This window comes from Elaeis guineensis, chromosome 12 (genome assembly GCF_000442705.2).
Source record: "Elaeis guineensis isolate ETL-2024a chromosome 12, EG11, whole genome shotgun sequence".
Classification (NCBI taxonomy): Eukaryota; Viridiplantae; Streptophyta; class Magnoliopsida; order Arecales; family Arecaceae; genus Elaeis; species Elaeis guineensis.
Window position 1 is genome coordinate 4,202,817 of NC_026004.2, and position 24,146 is coordinate 4,226,962.

A 24,146-nucleotide genomic window follows, 5' to 3' on the forward strand; every position below is an offset into this window, starting at 1 on the left:
CACGCAGATATTGATGGAAAAGAAGGGTGATAAAAACAATGGACGACTTGAGTTGGATTGTGATATTTTGCAGAAAATTTTTCTTTAGAATAAGAAAAATAAATCTAGCATTAATATACTCAAAACAACCAATATAAACAAAGAAAAGGAACAAAATCAAACTTTTGAATAAGCCAGCTCATGTAGTCTATAGGACAATGCAAACCCGGCATAATAACTATCCACCGAACTAAGTAGCGGAACCAGAGATCCAAGATGTGCATGGATCGGATCAATTTGGAGATATACCCAAAATCAAATCAATTTAAACATATTTTCTAAGATCGAATCGAAACAGAATCAATTTAATCTCATTTATTTCATTACAAATAACTAGGTAGAAAATAAATCAAATTTAGACCCATATTGACCATCAAAACCTATATCAAGAATTCTCAATACAGGAGATAAAAGAGAACATAATACTATATTCATAATAGAGAAAAATTTGTTAACTTATCAAGAAAAAGTTATAATAATTTGGGATTATCAGATAAATTACCGAGTAAAATCATGCATTGCATTTTTGTGCCAAATATGTAGGGCATGATACCCTTAAATACCATGATATTTCATAAGAAGTTGTTATTTTCAAAAAAATCTTAACTATTTAAAATTATAAAGATATTGGGACAAGTATATCATATTTTTCAAATAAATCCAACGTATTCTGAAAAAACTTTGCAGCAATCCAAGAGTTAATGGATGTATCTTTTGATTATAATAAATTTTCTATATATATTCAGTAATTAGCTAAACAAAAAGTACCAGAAAAACAATGGTGACCTTTTCTTGGCGTGGGGTGTTTGACGTGCGGTGAAACCTCAGGTGCCAGCAAACTGTATCGCCCTTAAAAACCCTGGGCGTTACTGCGCTGCACCTCTCTTCCGCTTTGCAGCTTCATCTCAAAAAAAAAAAAAAGAAAAAAAAAAAATCCCCTTCCCAGCTTCGCCTTGGGGCGAGATCACCGAGCTCCAAGAACCCCTGGTTCTACTTCTCGTTTTCGTTCTTGGTCGTGAATGCTAGTTTTCTTACCTGATCACCTGATCATCTACCGATAGTTTATTTTTGGATTCCAGAATTAGCCTTTTCTTCAAGAATTGGGTTAGGGTTTTTGGGTTCTTCGATGATCTGGATATGTTATGTATTCATCGTGTCTTGTTTACTTATTTTTCGATTTCTGCTAATAATTCGTTCTCTTTTTCCTTTTTCCCCCTTCGAGATTCTCGCATGAGATTTTGGTAGGGAATGAATTATTTTGGAACCTGATAATTTTTGATTCGTTGGTCTCTTTTCTGTAAGCTTGAATGATTTTGATCGATTTCGTCTGAGGTTGCAAAAATTTAGTTAATGTATATGAAATCGGTTGCAAGAATTCAATTCGATGAACTCGGAATTTTTTGGCCTATTTGCGCGCGGACGTATTTAATGTTAATGATGATTTCTCGGATGTATATCCAGGGTAGAATAGCGAGAGGGAACTTTCTGCATTGCTCTTATCCAAAAAAGCTGATTGTGACGTAAAACGGAGAAAGATTTGGAGAAAAGTTCAAAAAAGGGGAAGGAAAACCTTCAAATTCGCTTAAATCAGTGGAGTCATGAATTTGAGAAGGTACATGTCCAAATCGTCCTCCATAAACTTTATTGCTAGATTATAGGATGGTAGCTCGATGACTTATAAGCTTGACGTTTCATGGTTATCCATGAAGGAACGCAAAATCTATTCCTTTGGTTTATCTTAATGTTTAACAGAATAGCAGTTAATTTTGTTTATGGTGATAATTGAAGAAATTGTCTTCTGTTTTGTGCCCAAGTTCTTGGTTTTTGAGTTGAATTGACACTTGAAGAACATGCTCATGTGGATCTGAATCTGATTCATATGAGCAATTTGGGATCTACTGTAAATGAGAGTAATGGGATTGCAATGGAAACCTGGATTGGAAAATCATGAGATTTGAGCCCTAGCCCGAAACTAATTCTATTCTGTATCTGGATTTAGGTACTGATCCATATCTTTTCTGTCTCTTTAATTTGCATTGTGCATATTTACATGTTAAATCAGGTGTTTGGTTCTAACTCCAAAATGATCTGAATGCCATCCAATAAAAAACATGGATTTTATCAGACTCAAACATGAAATTATGGAGCTTGGGGTCATATTTTCTGAATTCAAATCCAAAATTTTTTGTTCGGAATTACTTTGTCATATAAAACCACAATCCCGGCCTAAAGGATATCTTGCTTTTGCATATTTAACTTTAATGATTCACACCCCAATATAATATTCTCAAGACATGCTTTTCTTGCCAAGTTTTGAGAGAGTAATCTGACAAGTTTTCTGTCTTAGTAGCATTTTTATGCTGTCATTATCCTGATTATGTAGTTGAATTGTCTAATGTTGACATAAATAATCAATCGTAGATAATATTTTTCTTGGTTCACTATCTTCATTATTTATTTGTCAAAAGGCTTGTTTGCTATTATTACCGTTATGGAATTAGAGAGTTCTCTATGATACTTGATTTTTTGTCTTAACTTTGATAGCTATTATCTCATGGAGATTTGTATGTGCATGTGAAGTTTGGTATACACCAAAACTTTTAAAATTGGACTAGACAACAACACAGCAAGTTGTCTAGTTCCTAGGTCGACCAGTTAGACCAATCGATCGGTGATGTCAGCATGATGTCATTATGACATCATAATTATAGTTTTTTCATAAAATTTTAAAAATCGAAAAAAGGGGAGGAAGGGAGGGTGACCTATGGCTGGAGGGTGGCGGTGGTTGGAGGGCCACGGTTAGTAGTGACTACAGGCGGTGATGAATGGTTGGCAATGGTGGCGGTAGGCTAAGAAACAGGGATGGAAAGATGGTATATTGGCTTAGGTCAATCTGGGTTCCAACTTGCTCACCGACGGTTGGGGTTTTTACCTCGGCCATGGGACATCAAGGAGTAGCCGAGGGTCCCAATGACAAGCGTCAGTAATAGTGACAGTCGGAAGAATTAAAAAAAGAAAAACAAGGCTGATAATAGGGTCAGAATTTTGATAAGATTTTCAGTGATTCCTAATTGAAATTCTACTAGTAAAGGCTTAACCAAAAAGAGGAAGAGTAGGGTAAGAAAAATAAATAGCATTGAGGGCTTCTTACCCTGTCTCCAGTGAGGATTTGCAGCAGCCATAGTGAACCCATGTCATCGGCTCTTGAGAGGAAGGAGAGAATGAGGTAGAGTTGAGGAAGAAAGTGATTGTTCCATGATAGAGACAAGGCATCTACATTCAAATCGGGGAAGATGCCAAGCTAGGGGCTAGCCAAGAGAGAGGCAAAGATTACTCACCATGTTGTAGGCATGGAGGAGATCTCCTTGGTCAATTGAGACGATGGGCTTCCAGTCCATTGATGAGCTTTTGAGGCACTGATCTATGGCATCTGCTCCTCTTTGATGTCAGCCAGGGCCACGAGCTTCTGGTCCAGCAATGCAGCTAGGACTGTGGCCGGGGTTTGACATGGAAAGAAAAAACAAAGGTGGAGAAGATAGAGAGCACAGGTTGCCAGGTGGGTGGAGGATTTGAGGGAAGTTTGAAACCGGTTTTGGCCACCAATCGGGTGGTGGATTCTGGCGGTGGAGGAGAGAGGGTGAGATCAAGAGAGCTTTGGGAGGCGGACAGTGATTAGTCGAAGGAGAGAAGAGGAATTAAGGTTAGGGGCCCCAATTAGTTGATTACATCAGCCCCAGGGCAGACCCAAAAAAAAAAAGTGAGAACTAGACTGGACCAACTGTTCTGACCAGTTCGTTTGATTCTTCTAGGATTGACCGAGTTTTGACAACATTAAAAATATCCTTTGAATCAGACTGGACAGGTGAATGGTTCACAATTCAATCGGTTGAAGTGGCCAATTCATTCCAGTTTTAAAAACATTAGTATGCACATGAAACATCTTTTGCAATAACTATAGGCTATTAGTGGTTTACTCATCATTAGTGATTGTTTCACAGCAATCATACATCTTGGTTCAACTACTGCATCATATGCTAAAAGATATTAAAACTCGATTACTGACATATGTTGAGAATGGGAAAATGACGTGTCTTGCTTTCGTCATAGTTTTCGGATGGCAATTTAAATTTTGATTATGATATTAAAATCATCCTTTTTTGACCAGCCACCTTTTGAAGCATTAAATGAATTCTTAGTTTAGTTGTTTTGCACCGTATTCTTCAAAATAAAGAGAAATTTGGAAAAAGTATAGTTGGTACCAATCTTGGAAAATTGGATATCTAATTAATTTTCATATTTTCAAAAGTGAAATTTTGTTGATATATGTGGTGAATGATCATGTTTCAATGTTTTAAAATTAAACATCATGCTACAAACATTGGACCCTCAGCTGACTAAAAAAAAGTGCAATACCGAAGGAGTTTACTTTTTGGTTATTTCAAGTAAAAACATAAATATCTTGACATTACCTTTTTTTTTTACGCCACATAAGCAAGTACAGTTCTATCTGACTAGAATAGGTTGAGTTTCCACCCAATTGAACACTTTCTTTCTTTCTTTCTTTTCTTTTCTTTTTATCTGCTGAGTCAGGGCTATTGAGTTACTAAAAGAGCATTGTTTCCTGCAAGATTATATAGCTGTTACTTATTGTGGAATTTGATTGAGTACAGGGATTATCGTAGCACCAGAGCTGCTCTCTTTGATGGCATTGAAGAGGGTGGAATCCAAGCTTCATCCTACAGCTCTCATGAAATTGATGAACATGAAAATGATCGAACTATTGAAGGACTACAGGGCAGAGTAAATATTCTAAAGAGTGTAAGTCATAATCCACCAAGTGAGTGCATGTTCTATAGGTTGATAGTCTGAACTTGAGAAAATTAATCTGCTTCTTTGAATAATTCTGAATGTTATGTTACAATTAGCTTGCTAAGTATGGTTGCATATTTTATTCTATTTCAACACATTAATTTACCCAAGAACAAGTATTGGTTAAAAGTCCTTCTGTTGGCTCAGACATAACATTTGTCATTTTTCTACATTTATGAATTACTTATAGATTTTATTTCAGTGCAGAGTTTGTCTTTTATGAAACAAACTCGTCTATCTTGTAATGTTTCATCTAGAATAGTGAACATTTTCTATTGCATTGCTGTGGCATGAACTTTTATTCCCTTATCATGGAATTTCTGTAGCCTGGTTGGTCTGGTTCGAGCTAAATTCAAGTTGAATTTGATGGCAGATGCCTGGGCAATTTGGGCAAATATTGATATGGTTTATAACTATGAACTGGAGTTTTTAAGGCTTGCCTGAGAGCTTCTCTTTAATGGGTTTTATGAAGTCATGGTGAGGGTTACTCATAGATTTGATGATATGATAGGGATGCATCTGAGTCAGTTGAAGCAGATGGAGATGCGCTGTAGAATGCAGAACTGAGTTCACTGTTGCATGTAGTGGATTTCTATACTCTCTGTTGCACATAAATGCAAGGAGAACAGTTTCATTGGTGAACTTGGTATACTTGTGAACCTTTGCTTAGATAATTATTTTGATAGGTTTAATGCGTACTCAATGATATCTGAGCAGAACTGTGTGAATTATAGATACACAATAATGCTAGAAAATTTGGTATTATATAGGATTTAGTTTGGCTATTTTTACTCAGCAGATAGTGTAAGCATACTAGGTTATAACTGGAATTACTATGATGGATTTAGTGAAGTTTATTTTTTACCATGGTAGTGTTTTAGCTGGCTGAAGTTCAAAGGCTCTGTGAGGCTGGCTAGATCAGTGCTTCATGAGTTTACCAGTGTCACTGGACTTTGAGTCTTTCCATTTCTGGATGATTACCAAAACAACTATATGCTTCTTTATTCTTGCATTGTTAGTTTTCCTTGCTTCCTAAATTCTTTACTACTTGTTTATCCGACCAAAAAAATATATTAGCTAGACTACGTTAATTAGTATTCAATAATGAAGTGGAAGACCATCCAAGATTTGGGTTCAAAGATCCTATCATGACTCATTGAGGATCCATTTTTTGGAGATGTTGAAGCTTATCAACAAGAAAAGTCTGGGTGCTTGGGCTTGGATGGTAATAGGTAGATGTGGTGTTTAAAAGGAATAGGCAGATTAATTTTGTGCTTGATGAATGATCAAAACCTTTTCCTTCCCAATATCAGTTAACTTGTTTTCTTCAATATATGGAATCAGGAGGTATGGCTTGAGGTCCGTTGTCCACCTAACCGTATTTGTTCCATTGGTTAATAGCTTGGTCTGACATGAGATTAGGGAAGCAAAGAAAACCTTTAAAAGTTCATGTTCTTTTTTATCTCTTCTTTTTGACCAGAGTGTGAAAGCTCAATACACATGGTAGTATGGTTAACATGCTATGGGCCTAGAACAAGGTTCGTCAAATCAGTACCAGAGGGTGTACTAGCCGGTGACTAGTTCGGCACGGTATGGATCTGTATTGTGTTGTTCCGGGACACATCGAAACAAGGATAGAGGGTTAGGGTTTCTACATGGTGGAGAGGCGAATGAAGCGAACAGCTGAAAATGGACCAGAGGTGGTGAGGAGGGGTTGCAGCGAAGGGGAGGTTCGGCTGCTGACTTACCGAGAAGAGAGGGCTATAGATGAATGACTGAATGAAGATTTTGAAGGCCGAGAGAGTGAACCAATTATATAATCTGATCCATGCTGGTAACAGATTGGTCTGGTTTGGTATGTTTTGAACCAGCCGGTTTGGCACAGTTCGGCAAACTGTGGCCCAAAGGTTTGGCTTGTGTGTAGATTGTACCAAACATAACATTATCCTGAAAGGATGGTGCATGATTTCATGAGGCTAGACAGTGAAACAGACTTCAAGGTTGCAATGCTGGGATCCCTTTTTGGCATGAAAACAAAACAATTTCTTTGTCATCTTTGATATCATTTTGATTGAATTTTCAGCAGACATTTCTGTGGCATCTTTTTGGTCCAATACAGTAATCTACTAGTTTCTTCAGAGGTAGAAGACAAGGACACTTCGATTTTGGGTGGACAGGTCCTGACAGATGAGTAATTACTAGTACTTGTGTTTGATTTATGTGATTCCAGCAACCTGATGATCTTGTTCTAATCCAATGAATCTGTTCTATGATTTATCTGGAAGCCATAAGTAGTCGTATCTTGCTGATTCTTGTGGGGCTTGGATCATTACTCTCAATGCATGACTTAGCATACTACATATTTGGTGCGCCCTAAAACTTAAGCTTCATCAGCTGTTATCAATATGGGTTTTGGGGGCCTTAGCTTTACGTTGATCCTGATCCTGTGTGCTTGTGAAGGTCGGTATAGTTAGCTTTGCTTCAAGCATCACCTTTTGCACCCATGAAGTTCGGGACAATGCATAGTTGTTTGGCAACTGATCTGTTTTAATTCTTGCTTTTTATATGTTATACAACAGTGATTAATGGAGTACTGTTTTTCCCTTTTTGACAGTTGACAGGTGACATACATGAAGAGGTTGAGAGTCATAATCGTATGCTTGACCGAATGGTACATATTTTATGGCTATTTCTGCTTACGCACGCGCATGCATGTGCACACGTTGCACGACCATGACAAGGAAACGTCTTGCTAGTATTTGTTTTGTGCATTCAGGGCAATGATATGGATGCATCTAGGGGAATCCTCTCTGGGACAATGGATCGATTCAAGATGGTATTTTAGTTAAAACTTACTCTTTCCTCTTTTCTTGTTATATTTTTGCTGATTTTGTTGAGCTGTATCTATCAGATTTTTGAGACCAAATCAAGTCGCAGAATGGCTACCCTTGTGGCATCTTTTGTAGCTCTCTTCCTGCTCGTATATTACTTGACCAAATAGCTACCCGAGCTTTTCTGTTAAGCTAAGACAATTAGCTTTGTCAAGAACTTGAAAACATACCCTTAATTCTCTGCCTATGCTGTAATTCTTATGACAATGTATCAGTGTGTATAGTATTTCCCTTGCAACATGTTAACGTATAAGACCTAATGTACCTCGAGGATCCATTTTTCTCATCATTTGCTGTAATCATATAGCGGTGCATGAGCTCGTGCAATCTTATCGTTGCTGTGCCAAAAAGGTTTTAAAAGCATTCAGCTGCAATCAATCATGATTTTCATGATGGGTCTTTTGAAAATGTTATCAATTATCCTTGTGGCGATTGCGTATTGTTATTGTTTGTTTGTCTGCACGATCATGGGGCGGTTCGCTGATGTGCTCCTGTCAGCTAGTGCTCAGATCACCAAGGAAAAATAGTTACAACGCAAGGCACAAGATGAATGGTCAGCAACTTCAAAGTTTTTGGAGCTTAGTTAGAAGAGCCCAGCCAGGTTTGAATCCCATGGCATTGGTTGTGTCATCTTTTTGCATATGCTGTCCTCTTTTCATGCGCCCGCCTCTTACCTGTACTCCTCTTGTGCCACTTGGGTGTCATAAGATGGCCCTTTTCCAGCCCAAGTTAGGAATGTCACGCATACCACCATCCATTAAGTTTGACGAAGATTAGGTTATCCATTTCATAAAAGCTGTACCACTAATTTAAGCTAGCTGTTCTTTATTTTCTCCTTGGGTTATGGGTGGAGGACGGCAAGTGGAAATTTAATAGCTAAGCATGTGAGAGGATCTTTTAGTTGGGGAGCCGTTGTACTTGCAAGTCGTGCCGTGGACCACCGTTTTAGGAATCTCTAAATTGTATATTGTGAACGTCTTCCCGTGAGGCGTTATTCCGTTGGCATGGCTACGCTTCCGTCCTGTCTAAACCTTCCCCGCCTAACGAAGGTTTGTCTTTGGCCGTTACTGTGGTTTGGGGTGATCGGTTTGAGCTGCCAGTAATGAAGCTAACTTTCCTACCAAAAAAATAAAAAAAAAAAGCATTATTCTGTTTCACGCAATATGCTACGCTTTGTGGGGCCATAAGATACTCGAATAAATGGGTGGGTGAAGGAAGTTTTAGAAAGTTTCAACGAAGAGGCTCGGCTAGATATTCGTGTATATTTTATCGCCAGCCATCAGCTTGATGTACCTTCTATATTTTATGGCCAACCATCCTGGTCATTGGTTAATGTGAAGGGACCGAGGTTTTAAAATTTTTTAGAATTTTCATACAAATATTTATTCCAATTAATTAATGTTTAAACATATATAATAAATCATAGAAAGTTGGCAAAATGCTACATTTGCATTCTGTAAAACAATTTATTGGGCTTCCACCTGATGGACCCATAACATTTTGGTTGAGGATGTAAAAAGAAAAAAAAAAAAATGTATTGAACGTTCATATGCACCAAAGGGTTCTAGGCGGTAGATTGTCTGGGACCCAGCCTATAGAAAATTTCTATAGGTTGGGTGCATGTCTTGTTTCAATTAGCTAAAGCTAGATGTTGTAAATTAGCAAACTATTTTTTTACTCATTGGAGCCCATCTATGTTGGTTGAATTAGGAGTGAAGGTGGATGAAATAATATCAATCTGGATTTATTTTTATATCCAAATCTATTTGAATATGGATAAAAATCAGAGCATCCAAATAATATATGCATCTGTATTCATATCCATCGAAAAAAAGCAAATATGGATATGGATAAACAACTACCCAATACATATCCGAATATCATTTTATTTGTATCCTTTTTAATTTTAAACAGTACTCATGAATTTTTAAAAAAAATATATAACCATATAAGTATGATATTATCTTGATTTGCTATTTAGTTAATAATATCTTTGATTTTATGGTCATAAAGTCTCAGTGTCTGACTTACATCTATATCTATATCCATACTTCAAGTCACCAATTTATATTGGTATTTATTTAAAATAGATATAGCTAGATGTGAATTATTATATCTAATTAATATCTTTATATATATCTATATTTATCAAATAAAATAAATATAAATATGAATATATTAATATCTGATTTGTATCCAATCTGATTTTAGCCTTTACGTTGAATTAAATGACAACTTAAAATTATGCTATGACATACAAATCAGAGCTTGCTGGATGCACGTCTATAGGGGATTGGCATTCATACAACTCAATCTTGACAAGAACATGGTTGGACATTCTTATTTATCTAGAAACCTAGTAGATTTCATTTCGATCGCCCAACTTTGATTCGCATTTAATTAACCAGAGATGCTTGCGGCATCATTTCGGCCAGAGAGATTCTGCCATGTAGCGCGAGGGGATTGGTTTAAATCGGAAGAACTGCTACCAAAAAATAAAATTGGAAGAATTGATGTGATAGAGGGAGGTGGTTTAAGTAAATTGCTAGACGTCTCCATCAAAATAAATTAATAAATAAATAAATTGCCAGACGTTGCCAGGCAAGCCTTGGTGGGCCCAAGAAAACTTTTCGTGTGCATGTAAAGGATGCCAGTGTATTTTTCATTCACTAGGGCTTAGTTTTAGATGGAACAAACTTCATGTAATTTCTTAGCCCATCAAAATCTGCCATGTATATAACCATACAGGAAAGTCTTAAAACTTTGTAAGGGATTTCTGCTGTTCATGTTGTTTGAGTACAAATTTATTTTCGCATCATATCCATGTATATGATTATAGTGCTGTAAAAATGTAATCGATCTTTTTCTTTGAGACTTGCAATCCAACGCTTTGCAACTCTAGAGGGACTCCCTACTTCAAGCTGTTACACGATGTCAATGCGTTAATCATAGCTCCTCTTGATGATTGTTCTCCCAAGTGATAGGCAATCCTTCTCATTCAATAATTCTACCTCTCAGTATATTGCCTATAAGTTTATGTATTGTGAGCTTACTGATATAATCTTACGCTCTTTTTTTTGTTAATAAAATCTTGTGCATTATATATTTTGTAAGGGATTCATTTTATATGGTATCTGCTAGGGTAAATCATTTCACAAGTTGATATGAGGGGGAAGCTATTAATGCATAAAAGGTGAAGATGTGAGGAGTAATATTACTGGACAAGTACAGTTAACGTAGATGAAGGGGTAAGGTTGATGCAAAATCACCTGCAGCTTAGAAATTCTTTTATTGGTTCAAGTAGCAATTAAAAAATGAAGAAAATTATCTATAGATCTCTGGATGAATCTGAAATTACATTTAAGTCTTGGAACTTTTCAAGTTGAATAAAAAGTTTCTGAAATGCTAAGAAGTTATTTTTAAGTCCCTGCCGTCCATACAGATTGGTTACACAGATTCATGTTCAGGTTACACAGATTTATATTCAAGTTATACAGATTTATGTTCAGGTTACGCAGGTTATCTAATTTCAATATCTAGTTATTCACATTCATGTTCTGGTTATACAGATATGTATCTTGGTTATACAGAAATAACTCGTTAGCATTTCAAAAAAATTTTATTCAACTTAAAAAATTTAAAAATTTAAAAATAAATTCGGATCCACCTAGTGATCTATAGATAATTTTTCCTAATAAATGCCAACTTTGATCAGATTCTTCTATACGATTACTTGTGACCAAACTATCAATTTGCAGTTGAGATAGAATAACATATGTTATTTAAAAGAAAGTAGAATAGTGTATGATCTAGACATCTCCCCCTTCACCTTTTTTTTTTTTTTTTTTTCCTCCTTCAAGTCTTGGTCTCACATGGCTCTTCACTGAACCTAGTACTGATTATTCAAGAACGACAAGCTAGCTCCATTTCTGCACTATCCTTTCAAAAGTATTATAGCCTTTATTACATAAACAACTACAACATATATAATTGAAGAATCATTGGAAACGATAGGTATATAAAATATATTTTTTTATTATATATAGGAAACTTTAAGTATCACAACTCTAGGTTCTCTCTCTCTCTCTCACTCTCTCTCTCTCACCCACACACACAGAGAGAGAGACACACACACGTACATAGATAAAGAAGTGTACGTGATGAATACTTCAGACTTTCTTAGTACTATCCTCCTAAGGCTGTTCCCATGGAGGGGATAGGAGATCAGAAGAGCCAGGAGGGTTTGCTCTCTGATGGGTTAAAAGAAGTAGGAACACTAGAAAGCAAGCAGACAAATAGTCCCTGTGTGTGCGCGCGCGTTAGTGTGGTTGGGATGTCGAAGTTTGAGAAAGGGACGTGCTCTCCACCTGCCCACTGGCACGCGTTTCTACAAGAAACCCTAATTTCCACCAGACTCCCCTCTTCTCACATTCAACCTTGGATCCAAGTTCATAGCACCCACCCACCTCCTCATCACAACTCAACTCTAAAGGGTCAAGGATATCTCTAAACAATGATCTATCCGTCTGGGGTTACTTTCTTCGGTCCACTTGGCTTGTATTTTAGTGTTGAACAAGAGCACAGAAAAGAATACCCTCCTCCTGCACCACCTGCTTCCGTGTCTCCCAGAAATATACCATTGGCTAACCCAAAATATTAAAGGAAAACAATCCTTTTCCTTGGTCTCCTATGATGGTAGGTCTTTCTGGTTGTTAAACTTCTCTCCATATATAATATAACCCATGGATAATATATAACCCTTCTTCTCTTAGCTCTTCCTCCTCAAGTTCTCCTCTAGCCAAAAGCTAATAAAGCTACCTTCTTTCTTTTCCCCCATGTTTCCTCCACAAGGCTTTCTTTCCTCAAGATTTGATTCATGTGCACATGCTTAGAGAGACAAAAGTTCGATTAGCAGGAACAGAAGGAAAATAGAAGTAAAAGAAGTAGACTGGAATAAAATCGCTATAAAAGGAGGAAGAGGACAAGAAGCAGCAGGAGAAGAAGAAGAAGAAGAAGAAGAAGAGGCTCTCTATATTCCGACAAGCTGGCGAACCGTTGGTGGTCTGGCCACTTGGGCCTCCCTGGAGACGAACCGGCCTCCAGCTCCCCTGGTCCCAGGAGCCAGGAGACACCCCCGCCGAACGAAGCCGATCCTCGTGGCAGCGCTGCTGTTCCTAACGACGACGAGGAGAGGGACAACAGCAGTGAGCCAAAGGAGGGCGCCATCGTCTCCGGCACCCGCCGGCCCCGTGGCCGGCCCCCAGGTTCCAAGAACAAGCCCAAGCCCCCCATCTTCGTCACCCGGGACAGCCCCAACGCGCTCCGCAGTCATGTCATGGAGGTCGCAGGTGGTGCAGACGTCGCGGACGCCATCGCCCACTTCTCTCGCCGCCGCCAGCGAGGCGTCTGCGTCCTCAGCGGCGCCGGCACCGTCGCCAACGTAGCGCTCCGCCAGCCAGCAGCTCCGGGCGCGGTGGTCGCCCTCCACGGCCGGTTCGAGATCCTGTCCCTCACCGGCACGTTCCTGCCCGGCCCTTCGCCGCCTGGGTCCACCGGGCTGACCGTGTACCTGGCCGGCGGGCAAGGGCAGGTGGTGGGGGGCAGCGTGGTGGGCTCCCTAATCGCTGCAGGGCCCGTGATGGTGGTCGCCTCGACGTTCGCGAACGCAACCTACGAGAGGTTGCCATTAGAGGGAGGGGATCACGAGGAGGAGGGGGGTCCAGGGGAAGGAGGGCCAGGGCCCCTGCCGGGGGAATCGGTGCCGGGGATGGCCGGAGGTGGAGGTCCGGGGGGCCTTCCGGACCCGTCGGCTCTGCCCATGTTTAATCTGCCGCCGAATTTGGCACTCGGCGGTGCGCAGTTGGGCCACGACGCCTTCGCATGGGCTCATGCGCGGCCGCCGTACTAAGCGAAGGAGACGACACCGATAAGGGAGGAAGCATAAAATATCAGAGGAGGAATTCGAGCAGTCATGGCCATGAACACAAGTAGAAGGATGGAGTGCGCAGGGTGAGCTCTTATTTACGTTCTCATAAGAAATAGACTATAGATGTGGTATTAATGATTGATCGATGACTTTTTAGTAGTTTACCTTGTACTCTTAACAAAGGTTACATGCAGCACATTGATGTTGTCATGATGATTTAGAGGTTTTGTTTTGATGGAGGGGAGTGTAGGGGACGTCAAGAAAACTTCCAAAAGCATCAATTATGTTGTTAATCATCCTGATCTAATTTCTGCTCCCTATTGGAAATTTGCTTTTGTTACAAAGAATAGATATGTAACATCTATCTTAAACTAGAAAGGCGAGAACTACAAAAGATATTCAGGTACATGCAAAATCCCTTTTCCAATTCATGCTTCAGATCTTCAGGTCATTTGATTTGTTTAGTGTTACCAATTCATAAAGCTTTGAATAATTTAGAATATTTTGGAAATTCAAGAGTTTTTTTTTCTCTCGTGGTCCAGACTAGACTGATAAAATTTGCTCAAAACACTAACTGGCAAAAGATCAGGGCTTGTTAAGCTGCATCATAGCTGATTGAAGCTTATACAGGGCTAGGTTCTTTCTTGACATCACTCTTTCGTTGTTTTTTAAATAGTGTTACATAGATTTTTTTTTGCTTCTTCAACCACTGTGGCCTTGTAGACATTTATATAATGCATCAGATGGAGTTAAGCATACTTAAATTTTCTTGAAAAAGTAATGTTCAGAATCTGGTGTTGAGAATACTATACTGTACACAAAGCAATGTAAAATACATAAAGCAATCTTAAACAAACGTCCAGCTTGCCAGGGAAAGAAACAAACAATCAAGTCAAAAATAAATGTAAAACTAACAGTACATAGTTCTAGATGTGTAGCAAGGATCGCCAAGGACCGGAAAAATCCCATATATGAACTACGTTGTAACAAATGCAATTTTTTTTTTTTTTTTTTTTGCTGGAAGTAACAGATGCAAAATTAAAAGCACATGTTTTCAGTAGATTGTTTCGTCCCACTTTTTATGGAATTAATTTTCAAGTAGTAGTAACATCATGCACATGTCTTCCCTCTACCAGTCGTGCAATATATATATATGTGATGCTTCCCCCACATGGTTCAAGATCCAAGCACAAACTGAGAATGATCACATAGAAGGTGAGTTTAGGATGGACGCAAATACTTATTATCTTTTTTATAAAAAAAAAATTAACCTTTTTTGAAGATTTTATCTGGTTTTAGTTGATAATAAATTAAAAGATAAAGAGATGCAGGTCAGCCTAGCAAAAAGAAACAAACTTAATTTCTTCTTACAGATATGTGATGCGCAGATATTAAGTATCTTTGCTGATATGCACTCCTAAAATGAAACAAACCAGCAGTCAACATGCATAACGATTACAAAATTATACTGTGCTCAGATATAGTTCAGTTTAGAAAGACAAATCCTGTACGTCCTAAAATTTGCCATATATAGTTCTATTATTCTTCCATCCTGCAAGTATTAGTCCTACGTTTTTTAACCTCCTCATGTTCACTACAGACAAATCATGTTTACAAATTACAAAGAAAGGTTGGATTAATTTATTTATAGCATGCACTCTGAATTACTTCTCGCATTATGAAATGGCAATGTACTATAGAAGATTAAGTTAAACTTATTAGGGTCTGTGGCGTAGTGTAAGAAGGAGGTCTACTCCTTCAACTGCTTGTGCGTCCTTTTTTGCCGCTATTTTATTTCTAGGCTTCTTACAGCTTGACATCTGCCTTGTCCACCTTCTAATTAAGGAGTCATCTACCACCTACTATCTTTTGATGTTTCTGTACATTTTAATATATGATGCACCACCTATTATGGCCTTCTTCCAATGGGTGAAATCTTGCTTTGTTATTTCTTCTTCAAAAACAATTATGAGTAAATTACTTCAGAAATCATGTTTTCTAGACAGCCTTATGTATATTATCATGTTAGAGTTTTGGTTTGGTTTCGCGTGCTCATTTTTTTCAAGACTTTGGAAACTTGGAGAGATCACCTATATATTAGTGTTTTGACAACTTTACGCAACCCAGTCCTGATTCAGTGATTAATTAAGAATAAATGTGAAAAAAGAAGTCCATCACTTTTAGACTGAACTGTACAATTTTCACCCTTTTCTTGTGAAATATATATATATATAATATTTCACTGTTAGACGTTAATTTTCTTATCTTTGTTTAGACATCCAGTGATCTTCTGTCATCACCCCTCCTTTATAATTTGAATGTCTTGCAATCTGCAAATATGACTAAGGCTCAGCATACTTCAAGTATGCAAGATTAAGCTTCTCACATGCCGGAGTCCAAAATCGTGTATGATAAGAACCTTTTAGTCAGGTAGGCTTCTCAGAGGTGCATTAGGTTTTATCTTCCAAGAGCAATAAAAATATCAACAAATTACCAATTGCTTCTCATGGATTGCAAACTAATAACAAATTATCAATGGATATTAATGAAATAGGTGCACTTGTTTCTCAAAAGAAATCACAAACAACCTCCCCACCCCCACCACAACGCCACTCCTCCATAATGCAGTTATCATTCTTCTCCCTTGTAGTAAGAAGTGTAGATTATTGACACATTCAAAATATGCTAGTGTCACGGATAGTATTGCCTAGGCTGAGAAATGTCAATCAAATCTATTGACTTTGACGAGATCATGATTTGTTCTCATGATACTGCTTGATATGTTAAAATTGTTGGACAGTGAAAGTGAGAGTGATTGAATAATAATTTAAAGCTTGGAGTGCATCACATCACTTTCTTTCTCTGTCGAGAGGGTGCGTGGTAACAACAAATTTCGTCACTAGATAGATTATTGGTGTTTTTCTTGGAGGGTAAGGAGTATTGCTTGACTTCTTAACCTGGATCTCACATGGCATGAAGAGAATGTTTAATGTCGGTCTTCTTTGAGATTATTTCATGACCTAATGATCATCTGTCTCTGGGTTGCCGTTGTCCTACGCAGGTGACAAAGGTGCAATTTCCAATTGGACAACTAAATTTCTAAATCGATTGTATCATCAAAATTGCGTTATATAATGGGTGGAGAGTTTTAGAATAAAAGGGAACGAAGAACAACGTGCGTATACTCTATTTTTAGGGAATCAAAAGTCTAATATGGTAGGCTTTTTTTCGTTTGAATAACCTCAACCCTCCAAAAGTCATGCCTCAAGTCGAGTTCTATGATGTATTGGTGTTCAAGATTTGCTAATTTTTACATAATAAGCTAGTTATAGGTTAGTGATTCCAGTAATCAATTGGTTATTCACGTCCACTGCACCATTTTCTGAGATTGACCGACGCCCTTTTCCCATTTAATTTGACACTTGAAAGATCAAAATAGTTTACTCGAAAAAAAATTGTTCCAACACCTAATAGAGTTCATCTTGCAAGAATTCTTCAATTAGAATGCTGAACTTGAAGCATAATTAAATTTAGTTCTTGGACACTAGAATAGTTCAAAGTCATCCGTAAAATCTAGTAGGCTTACGTTGTGGGTTTGTACAATGACCTAGTCCACGTCTGTCTCTACCCTGTGGGAAATTTTAAACGAAGCAAAGGAATACCTTATGGAAGTACATTTAGATGTTTTTTTTCCAATTACCATGTAACCTTGGTCAAATCCAAAGATTTCAAGATTGCACACGTTCAAAACTGAGGGGCTAACTAAGAAGATAGAAGGGGTTTGATTTCAGAATCTAAAGAATTAATCTGTCTACGGGACTAACTAGATAGAAGAAGTCATTTCTTTTGTTTTCTATGTACAATTAAAATATTCATTTTTGTGTGAAGTGTTGGAAACAGTTATCATTCATAGTCCGTGTTGGGGGATACCCGCTGACCGACCGACTGCCAGAGGGCCCGACCGATTGCTGGAGGGCCCGACAGACTGGAGGGCCCGACCGACCGGACGGCCCGACCGCCCCCGTCGGACGACTCTGACTGGCCGAAAGGCCGACCGATCGTCGGTCGACCGACTGACGGGAACCATCAGCGACTAATAACCGTCCATCCAACGGCCCATCGCCGACTGGGGGTATGTCGGGCGTATCCATCCCGACCGACCGAACCCCGAGGTTCGATGGCCGACTTACATGACGCTCGCCGACCAAAGGAGGGGCCCGACACCACTTCGCTGGCTACCGACGTTGGGTCGGTCAGCTTCTCCAATCGCCGTACAGCCGCCAGACGTTGTCAGCTCTGACACGGACATGCGGCACAGTTACCTAGGGGCATTGTCCCGCCCGGGGCCGGGTCAACCCTGGCGATTAGACGGCTACACGGCGACATGACATTTTCACGGCGGCTCTGACAGTCTACAGTGAGTTGACAGTTCCTCACTTGTCCGCGCCATTAATGACGGCGCCATACCGTGCTCCACTATATAAACCGGGGAAGGCAACAGTGCAAGGGGTCGATCCGCCCGTCTCTCCCACATACGCAGGCTCGCTCCTCTCTCTCTCTCCCTCTCTCCTTCTCAGAGCTCTCTGTCTGCATTTCACTGTTGCCCAGTCACCTCTCTGACTTGACCGTCGGAGGGTCCCCGCCGGAGCCGCCTCCGGTCAGTGCGGACTTCCTTTTACAGGTGCACGCTTCCCGGCGATCGGGCGACGAGGCGATTGGCCGCAACAGATTGGCGCGCCAGGAAGGGGAAACAGCATGACAAAGACAAGAGCTCAACGATCGAGAGTCACTGGGTCGGCCAGGCGCTCTTCCCGCTGGGAAGAAGCCTCCCCGCCACCACCGGCGGCGGAGCCTAGCTCTCCGCGCCCTGCAGTGACCACGGAGGCCCAGATTGCGGCCATCGTACGGCAGATGACCGTACTGACCGACGCAGTCAAAAGCCTCCAGCAACAACCGGCGGCCCGACCTATGCCTTCCAGGAGCAGCCGCCGACGGCCGCGCCGACCCCTGTCGCCTCCAGGCGAGCGCTCCCAACAGCGCTCCCACGGAGAGGAGGAGGGGCGACCACGGCGCGACGACCGACGCTCCCAGCGGCCCTCTCCTTCCCCGTTGGAACGGGCGAGGAAGGAAAAGCGGCCGCGCACACCGTCGGCCTCTCTTTCAGAATCCTCCAGAGGCTCCACCCCTGGGGTCTCCCAGCATCGACGAGCGGACGACTACGAGCGACGGTTCGAGGAGATCGACCGCCGACTCGCCCAACTGCAGATGGACGGCCAGAAGTCTTCGAACGACGTCGACTTCCAGACCACCCAGCCTCTCTCTTGACTGGTCCTCGATGAGCCGATTCCCAGCCGGTTCAAAATGCCGAACGTGGAGCCATACGACGGCTCCACCGACCCCGTCGACCACCTCGAGAGCTATAAAGCCCTCATGACGATTCAAGGGGCAACCGACGCTCTTTTTTGCATCGGCTTCCCCGCCACACTTCGCAAGGCTGCCAGGGCTTGGTACTCCGGTCTTCGATCGGGCAGTATCCATTCCTTCGCGCAGCTCGAGCACTCGTTCGTGGCCCATTTTAGCACCAGCCGAAAGCCGCCGCGAACGTCGGATAGCCTTTTCTCCCTCAAGCAGGGGGAAAACGAGACGCTCCGATACTTCGTGGCGCGATTCAACGCGGCCACGCTCGAGGTCCGGGACCTCAACGAAGACATGGCGGTTTCAGCCATGAAGCGGGGCCTGAGGTCGTCCCGATTTACTTATTCTCTGGACAAGACCCTCCCCCGAACATACGCCGAGCTACTGGAGCGCGCATACAAGTATATGCGCGTGGACGAAGGAGCGTCCGACCGACGCTTGGTCGAGCCCAGGGGTCCGAAGGAGAAGCGAAGAAAGGGTCGGGAGCCCGCCGAACCAAGCAGGCCCCCGGCCAATAGTCGGCTTTCTCCACCCCGACAGATCCAAAAATCACCCCGCCGACAGACTCCGAGGCCGGTGCGTCCCAGGTATGACTCCTACACTCCTCTCTCCGCTCCCCGTGCGCAGATCTTGATGGAGATCGAAGGGGAAGAATACCTGCGACGGCCTCCGCCTCTGAAGGCAAAGGGCCTCGACCATCGGAAGTACTGCCGGTTCCATCGGAGCCACGGCCACGACACCGAGCGATGCATCCAGTTGAAGGATGAGATCGAAAATCTCATCCGCCGGGGGTATCTCGGCAAATTTCGAAAGGGTCCGCCGACCCGACCGGCTGCCGATCGACACCCCCAGCCGACTGAAGAGGCTCCGACTAACCAGCCGACGGCTGGAGTCATCAACTTGATCTTTAAGCGACTGGGATCGGGGACGTCTACAGGGGGGAGCCGACGAAAAGGCCGCGCCCGGACGACGTGATTACCTTCTCAGAAGACGACGTTCGGGGCGTCCAGACTCCCCACGACGACGCTGTTGTTGTGTCGGCGACAATAGCCAATTATGATGTAAAATGAATTTTTATTGATAATGAAAGTTCGACAAATGTTTTGTTTTACTCGACCTTCTCCCGAATGCGACTACCGACTGATCGACTTAGTAGGGTCTCCACGCCCTTGATCGGCTTTGCCGGAGACACCGTCACGACAGAAGGAGAAATCACCCTGCCCGTGACGGTCGGTACCGAACCACGGCAAAGCACGGTCTCCCTCATTTTCGCGATCGTCCAAGTCCCTTCGGCCTACAACGCCATACTCGGGCGACCCGGATTGAACGCCCTCAGGGCGATCGTCTTGACGTACCATCTCCTTGTTCGATTCCCGACCAAAAACGGAGTCGGGGAGATGCGCGGAGATCAACAGCTCGCCCGACGATGCTTCCAAATCTCCGCTCAAAGCGACGAGACAAAGGATCCCCTGACAATCGACAAGCTGGATCAACGGGAGGAGGAAGAGCGGGGTTCGCCGGCCGGCAGAGCGGAAGTTCATCGTTGTCGCCATCGACTACTTCACGAAGTGGGTCGAGGCCGAGCCCTTGGCGCAGATCACCGAGCGGAAGATGGAGGACTTCATCCAAAAGTCCATCATCTTCAGGTTCGGATTGCCGCGCACCATCATCACCGACAACGGACGGCAATTCGACAACCAAGACTTCAAGGACTTCTGCGCCAGGTTCCACATCCGTCATCGACTAACTTCAGTCGGGCACCCACAGTCCAACGGTGAGGTTGAGGTGACGAACCGAACCCTGCTCCATGGACTCAAGACCCGACTGAACGAAGCCAAAGGTCTCTGGGTCGACGAGCTGGGCTCCGTCCTGTGGGCTTACCGAACGACCCCCCGCGTCCCGACCGGAGAGTCGCCGTTCAGTTTGGCCTACGGGACAGAAGCTATGATCCCGCTCGAGATTGGCCTGCCATCTTCAAGGGTCGAGCAGTACCGCGAGCCGGACAACTCCGAAAGCCGGAGGACCGACCTAGACCTTCTCCCCGAACTGCGAGATGAGGCTCAAATCCGAATGGCCTCATACCGACAGAGGGTCGCCCGGTACTACAACGCTAAGGTCAGACCAAAGCTCTTCAGGCATGGCGACCTAGTCTTGAGGAAGGCGGAAGTATCGAAGCCCTTGGACCAAGGGAAGTTGGCTCCCAACTGGGAAGGACCCTACAAGGTTGCTGACACCTTCGGGCCGAGGGCCTACCGGCTGGAGACCCTTGAGGGGAAGCCCATTCCCCAGACTTGGAACGCCGACAATTTGAAGCTGTATTACCAGTGAATTCTGTAATTCAATCGTCGGAATACAAGTTCAGTTTGAAAAATCGGAGTTCTAACTCTTCGACTACTGATCGGCGCTCAGCCCCGACGCATCGACGCGGACCTGGCACCGACGACACATCGGCCCCTTACACGGACCGATGCATCTACGATGACGGGAGTTCATACTCCTTCTACGGTCGAATTTTCGGGCATAATCCATCGGCCGACTGGCCGATCGGGCCCCGACCGAAGAAAGGCTAAAAGCCCACGCGGCTATTGCCGCGACTTCCGACCAGGCTACGGCCGGTCGAGGGATATTCGGCTTACCACCGTCTATCACATGACGCGACCTTAGTCGCACCCACTACTCGCCGACCGACCTACGGCCGGCTGAACGACACTCGGCTTGCCACCGTCTGTCAAAGGACATGAAACCCGACGCAAGAGCATGGGGACCCGACTTACTATCGTGCCCCCGACACTGCGCCGGACGATGATCGACTAAGTGCATCTACGGAGGTCCGGCTGCCGAACCTTGGCAGGTTCGGTCGGCTTCCGACTCAACAGATGGACCCGACTGGCAACTTCGACTACCCGAAGCCGACCTAAAGTCGGGACCCATTCCGCTTTCAGGGCTATGCAAGTTGTCGGAGTCCTACCGACTCACGCGAGTTAGTGGCTTACTTAAGTTAGCAACTAAAGTTCGACATCGCAGCAAGGGTCGGCATTACAAACAAGAAGGAAAAGAAGAAAATTTCATTCGTTGATAAAAGGAAATTAAATTACAGAGTCGGGACGAAGCCCGATTACATGTATTCTCAAAAAAGACAAAAATAAAGATGGTCGGCAGGGCCGATCACCCGTCCTGATCGATCTCTTCGACCGACGGAGGATCGGGGATGATCGGCGTCTCGGCCATAAGCGACGCTTGATCGGCCGCCGAGGGATGGGCTTCGGTCGACAAAGGAACTTCGGTCGGCACCTGCTCTGGGACGGCTTCCTCCACCACGATGACGCCTCCCGACGGCTGGTCGGCCATCTCCTCCGTTCCTTCTTCTTCGGCTCCTTCCTCGGCGAACGGCGGGACGACGCGGCTGACGTCCACCTCCGGGTACAAGGCATGGACGGCGTCCCGACCATCCTCGAACCCGACCCGGTATGAGGCGAAGCCCGATTCGAGCATCTCCTCCCGGTATCGGTCGGAGGACCGGAAGTCCTCCACCGCCCGTTCGGCCGACTCTCTCACCGACACTGCCTCGTCCTCAGCTCGGGCGAGCTCCTCCCTCGCCGACTCCGCCTCGGCCTTCGCCATTTCGGCGTCGATCTGGGCGATGGACAGCTCCTCTTCGGCTTCCGCGAGCTTCTCCAGGCTGGCCCGGAGTTGCTCGCGTTCCCCTTTGAGTTCGGCGGTTGCACCATCCCGTTCGTGTCGAAGGCGGCGTACGGCCCGACCTTTGTGCCTGGCCTCCTTTTTGGCCGACTGCAGTTCGGACCCAAGCCGGGAGACCTCGTCGACTAACTTGGCCTCCCGGTCGGCCGACTGCAGGAGTTGTTCGGCCAACATCGCCCTCTCTGCTTCGGCCGCCGCCGACCTCTCCTTGAAGGCTGCCCGAACGTTGCCGAACCTTCGGTACCCGGCCTCAAGTTCGGACATTGTGAAAATCAGCTGCCGATCAAAAAGCTTCGTCAGAATTGCATGATAAGCAAAAATTCCCAAGAAAAATCTCTAAGGAAGAGAGGACCCGAAGCTTACCTCGACCATCGTCGGGTAGAACCGAGACAACATCTCGGACACCTGCCGAGTTCGCAGCAACCCCACATCGGTTGGGAGGAGGATTCCTTGGCACAACCTCCTCGCGAGATCGTGGTCGGCCAACGCCGACGCACCCTCGGGGTAGTAGTTGCTTGGGGGCATCGACCGGCCCCCCGACCTATCCTCCTCCACGGGCTCCATCGGGGCTTTCCCCCGATCAGCTGCCCCGACCGACGGGACTGGCAGCGACGGGACGCTGGAGTTTGATCCGACGCCCCCGGTTGCGCCGACAGACGCCGCCGGACGATGTTCGGTTTCCCGAACGTCATCCGGCTCCACCCGCACAGGCGAAGACACCGATACTCCTTCGGCCGCCTCTTCAGTCAGCCCCTCCTCGACTTGGACCGCCGGAGCCGCGAGAGCTATGACCGGCTCCGACCGGTCGGTTGCCGACGACTCGACGATCGGCGGGGCTGGGGTTGGCTTCTTTACAGGACGCGAAGGGCCGGCCCCCGATGCAGGCCTCTTCCTCTTGGCGAACTGCCGAATCTCGGCATCAGTCGGCCTCATCCTCGGTGGTGTCCCTGCAATACCGACAAAAGAGTTAATGGCTGGACCAAAAGCCGACCAAAAGATGGATAAAAAAGAAAAGCCGGAGGATCGGGCGATACCTATTCGGGGGACCAGACTCAAGCCGGCGTCATAGAGAGCTTGTTCGGTAACAAGCTCCCTCTGCTTCGGTACCGACATGTCCTTCAGTCGGTGGAAGTCCTCCCGGTCGTCCGCATCCACCCGACTGTTTTCATTGGCCTCTGTTCGGGGTGTACCCCAACGAGAAGGAAAGCCCCAAGAGGAGGAAGAGAAAACAAAGAAAAACTGGTTCTTCCATCCATGAATGGACGATGGAAGACCGGTTATGAAGGCAAGACCCTTCCGGGGGTTGA

General features: G+C 44.0%; 2 protein-coding genes across 4 annotated transcripts; both read left to right on the forward strand.

Annotated features, from left to right (window-relative positions):
* The first annotated feature begins 836 nt into the window (after positions 1 to 836).
* Positions 837 to 8,085, forward strand: LOC105055596 (bet1-like SNARE 1-1). Of its 3 annotated transcripts, none has more exons than XM_010937461.4 (6): positions 837 to 1,026; positions 1,501 to 1,651; positions 4,710 to 4,857; positions 7,523 to 7,579; positions 7,685 to 7,744; positions 7,820 to 8,085. In XM_010937461.4, exons 2-6 carry the CDS (start codon positions 1,638 to 1,640, stop codon positions 7,907 to 7,909), a joined length of 369 nt encoding a protein of 122 aa, XP_010935763.1. In that variant the 5' UTR covers positions 837 to 1,026; positions 1,501 to 1,637; the 3' UTR covers positions 7,910 to 8,085. The 3 variants fall into 3 exon arrangements, with proteins under 3 accessions (XP_010935763.1, XP_073102895.1, XP_073102896.1); XM_073246794.1 differs by having other exon boundaries at positions 884 to 1,051; XM_073246795.1 differs by lacking the exon at positions 837 to 1,026 and adding an exon at positions 1,126 to 1,143.
* A 4,671-nt stretch (positions 8,086 to 12,756) lies between these two features.
* LOC105055654 (AT-hook motif nuclear-localized protein 20-like) lies at positions 12,757 to 14,199 on the forward strand (the record flags this gene model as incomplete). Its single annotated transcript, XM_029267495.2, has 1 exon — positions 12,757 to 14,199. A coding segment is annotated over one exon (951 nt), but the record flags the coding sequence as incomplete, so codon positions are not given.
* Between the last annotated feature and the right edge of the window lie 9,947 nt (positions 14,200 to 24,146).